This window comes from Otolemur garnettii, unplaced genomic scaffold (genome assembly GCF_000181295.1).
Source record: "Otolemur garnettii isolate 467f Iridium unplaced genomic scaffold, OtoGar3 scaffold00148, whole genome shotgun sequence".
Lineage (NCBI taxonomy): Eukaryota > Metazoa > Chordata > Mammalia > Primates > Galagidae > Otolemur > Otolemur garnettii.
In genome coordinates, this window is record NW_003852543.1 from 3,692,615 (window position 1) to 3,696,651 (window position 4,037).

Genomic DNA, 4,037 nt, shown 5'->3' on the forward strand with positions numbered 1-4,037 from the left:
GGCTGGATTCGAACCCGCCAGCTCAGGTGTATGTGGCTGGTGCCTTAGCCATTTGAGCCACAGGTACTGAGCCAACACCTGGCTATTTTTTGTTGCAGTTTGGCTGGGGCCAGGTTCAAACTCGGTATATGGGGCTGGCACCCTACTCACCGAGCCACAGGCACTGCCCCAGTATGTTTTATTTTTTCTAAAGATTCATGTAAAAGTCATTATGTTCTAATTTTTGTTTTTGTTGTGAACTTTAACATATCTACTATAACATTAAGGAGCTACATCTATATTATTATTAAGAAAAGGAATTTGTGTATTATGGGGGTGCGTGCTCACAAATCATTTTGAGGACAGAGTCTCACTTTGTTGGTAGAGTCTGTGGCATCATAGCTCACAGCAACCTCAAACTCCAACCCTGTTGCTTTTATTGCTCAGCATCATATTAATTTTTCTTGGTTTTTCTTTCTTATGAGGTGATTCCTCGAATAATTCTTTCATAAAGTATCTATTAATGGTAAACTATGAGTCTTTTTATATTGGAAAAAATATTTAAAACCACAGCAAACAGGCATGGCTAGTCCCCACCACAGACACCTGCTGAAATGGGCTCCCAGGCCATCTCTACCTTTAGTTAGGGGCCAGAGCCTCTAGGCAGTCCCCAAAATCAAGAATGACAACAATTAAGTCTGGTCAGGACTTGAGGGTTGGGATTATAGCGCTATCCTTTACGTGCTCAGCTGAAAAGAGCCTGACTCAGTCCACCTGGATGATGGGTCTGGGGAGGACAGAAAAGCATATCTATCCCCAAATGTCCATCATCCTGACGAGTCCGCAGCTCCACCCACTCCCAGAGATTGTCACAGAGAGGACACAGTCTAATCATTACAAAATCACTCATGAAACACAAACTTTATTTTGAAATCTCAGAATATGGCAAGGAAATAACCATAATGACAACAGTGTGCTTTTGTGTGTTCAATTATCTTCAGATGCGTGATCTCATCGGGACCTCACAGCTACCCTGAAAGGGGGGCAGGGCAGGTAAGCGCAGGTCCACGTTAGAGGGGATTTGTCGGAGGTGCCCCAGCTTCCATATGGGCTGTACACATTCCTCTTTGGTTATCTCTCAGCTCCTGATCCAGGCTCTTTAAAACCCCAGGTGTGCAGGGTTGCCACTGAACACAGGTAGATACCTTAACTTCCCCTGTCTAAAATAGTCTAAAATGAAAACCACGGATGTTATCAACATAAATGGAGTGAAGGGAATAAAAAGTATGTTTAGCTATAAAATGAGGGGTTAGGCTACCTCCTCCCTCAACAAAGCATCACATCAGATGGATAGTTCTGGCATGGGCAGGAAAAGGAGTTTCTTTTTTTCTTTTCTTTCTTTTTTTTTTTTTTAACAGAGCCTCAAGCTGTCACCCTGGGTAGAGTACAATGGCATCATGGCTCACAGCAACCTCCAACTCCTGGACTCAAGAGATTCCGCCTCCCAAGTAGCTGGACTCCTGCCTCCACCTCCCAAGTAGCTGGGATTACAGACACCTGCCACAACACCTGGCTATTTTTTGGTTGCAGCCATTGTTGTTTGGCAGGCCCGGGCTGGATTTGAACCCGCCCAGCTCAGGTGTATGTGGTTGTCGCCTTAGCCACTTGAGCCACAGGAGTTTCTTCTTGCTCCACTGGCCAAATCTGTGTTGGACAAAGCATGGGGGAAGCAGCCACTGCCCATCCTTGCCTTCCTCTCTCTGCTGCTGACTCCTCTCTCCACGAGTGGGCACAGACGTAGGCCCAGCCTGCCGCCCACACCATGAAGCCTTCTCCTCTCATGAGTCTACGCTGGTCCTCAGAGCAGGGGAGACTCATGCAGGGGCCAGGGCCTCAATCTGCCAGCGACACAAGGGACACTTGGCCGTGTCCTTGAAGACTTTCCAGGCACAGTAGCTGCAGAAGTGCTTGTGGCCACAGGGGACAAGGCGGGTGTTGGCAACATGGTGGAAGCAGACAGTACATTCCTCTCCTGATGCGGCTGGGAAGGGGGACAACATAGGTCAGGGCATGTGGGGACAAGGGATGGGCAGCCTACTTCTGATATAATCACAGAACAGAGAACTAGGAAGTAATATTTTGAAGGATATTACTTCATAAGAAATACTTACAATGTGATCAAGTGAAAAAAAACTGGGAAGAAAACCATAATGTACATATATACTTATCAAATTCCAATTTAGAGAAAAAGGAAGCTTACGCTGTCTCTAAAATAAAATGAAAGAAAGGGAAGGAGCGAGGGAAAACAAAGTACAAACAATCCCCCATATATACATGCGTATATATCTATGACTAAAAAGTACTGGGAGGAAATCAACACAAAAGGTAACGGGTGATTTTTAATTTTTACTTCTTCTTTATCCTTTAATAATCCTTTAATATTTATTTCTACTTGGCAAAGCCTTTACAATGAATGTAGATTGCTTTTTTTTTTTTTTTTTGAGACAGAGCCTCAAGCTGTCCCCCTGGATAGAGTGCAATGGCATTACAGCTTACAGCAACCTCCAACTCCTGGGCTCAAGCGATTCTCCTGCCTCCGCCTCCCAAGTAGCTGGGACCACAGGCGCCCGCCACAACGCCCGGCTATTTTTTGGTTGCAGCCGTCATTGTTGTTTGGCGGGTCTGGGCTGGGGATTTGAACCCACCACCTTAGGTGTACGTGGCTGGCGCCTTAGCCGGTTGAGCTATAGGCGCCGAGCCTAGATTGCTTTTTTTTAAGCAAGAACAAAATAACATTATCTGCTCATGATAAGCACACGATGTTACGTATACTTAGCCAATGTTCTGAAAGGCAGAACTATTAAATTGGTTTTAGTTTTCTAGTAGGCAGAGCTGAATCCCAAGGCCCACAGGAGACTGGACTAAGTGACCAGGGCTCAAGCAAACTCCCACACACACCCCCAGGTGCCAGAGTCCTGGGGACACCCCGTGCTTGGAGAAGCCACTCACCTTCACACTCAAGTGCTTCCTCGTTGCTGAGGACACAAGACACAGTTGTGGGGAACTGGCTGGCTGTGGGATCTAAGGCAGAGGAAAGAAGTTCAAGGCCAGGAGAGCAAACCCAGGTGCTCCCATCAGGCCCAGGCCCCGAAGCAAAGTGCCCCTCTCCTTTGTTTTCTGGGTTACAATCCTGGAGCTACCTACTGATTTTAAGATTCTGTCCTGGGCCATCCCTTCCCCAGCTTAACCCAGCTCAGGGAATTCCTGGGTGCTGAATGATTCCTTCTAAATTGTCCTTCCTCTAAGCCCGTCTTCTTTGCTGTGATGCTACTGCCTGAGTGCAGACCCTCAGCAAGAAGCATGAGAAGTACGTTTCCAAACCCAGATGTGCATCAGTATCCCTCAGGAGGCAGGAGAACACAGGTGCTAGGCCTGCTCCAGACCTGTCAAATCAGGTGCTCCAAGGTATGAGGCTCCAGATGCAGTGGCAGATGGTTTTAAAAAACAAATTCAGTGGGAGCAGGGATGGACCACCGGTAATGGGGGGGTAGGGGGACTCTTCTTTTTTTCTTATCTTTTTTGATCGTACACTGCAGTGGCATGATCATAGCTCATTGCAGCATTAAACTTCTGGCCTCAAGAGATCCTCCCACCTCAGCCTCTAAAGTAGCTGAGGGTATTACCCGTCTCTGTGTTCCCCTGAAATCCACTCTGCAGTTGCCAGAGGGGCAGTTCTGATTTCTTTACCCCTGCAGGCAGTATCTTTTCACACCTGTAGCCCAGGCATTTAATGTTTTCTTTGCTTGCCATCTTTCTCTCTCAGGAACTCCCCCTTAAACTGCAAAGCCTGCCCAAATATTTATTTCTGAAATGTAATCAGCCCTTTGACAGATGTTTGGAGTGCTAGTCATATCTCCTTATTCTTTTTTTTTTTTTTTTTTGCAGTTTTTGGCCGGGGCTGGGTTTGAACCCGCAACATCTGGTATATGGGGCCAGCGCCCTACTCCTTTGAGCCACAGGCACCACCCATATCGTCTTATTCTTTCTTTTTTTTCTTT

At 46.7% G+C, this 4,037-nt stretch overlaps 1 protein-coding gene across 1 annotated transcript in view; it reads right to left on the bottom strand.

The window, feature by feature from the left end:
* Positions 1 to 1,831: 1,831 nt before the first annotated feature.
* Positions 1,832 to 4,037, bottom strand: part of NEURL3 (neuralized E3 ubiquitin protein ligase 3) — a 6,892-nt gene continuing 4,686 nt past the window's right edge. The window contains exons 3-4 of the mRNA XM_003799310.3: positions 2,989 to 3,060; positions 1,832 to 2,020 (exon numbers count right to left, since the gene is read on the bottom strand). Coding sequence (XP_003799358.2) covers positions 1,854 to 2,020; positions 2,989 to 3,060 — 239 coding nt within the window. The 3' untranslated portion in view covers positions 1,832 to 1,853. The remainder of the gene's footprint in view (positions 2,021 to 2,988; positions 3,061 to 4,037) is intronic.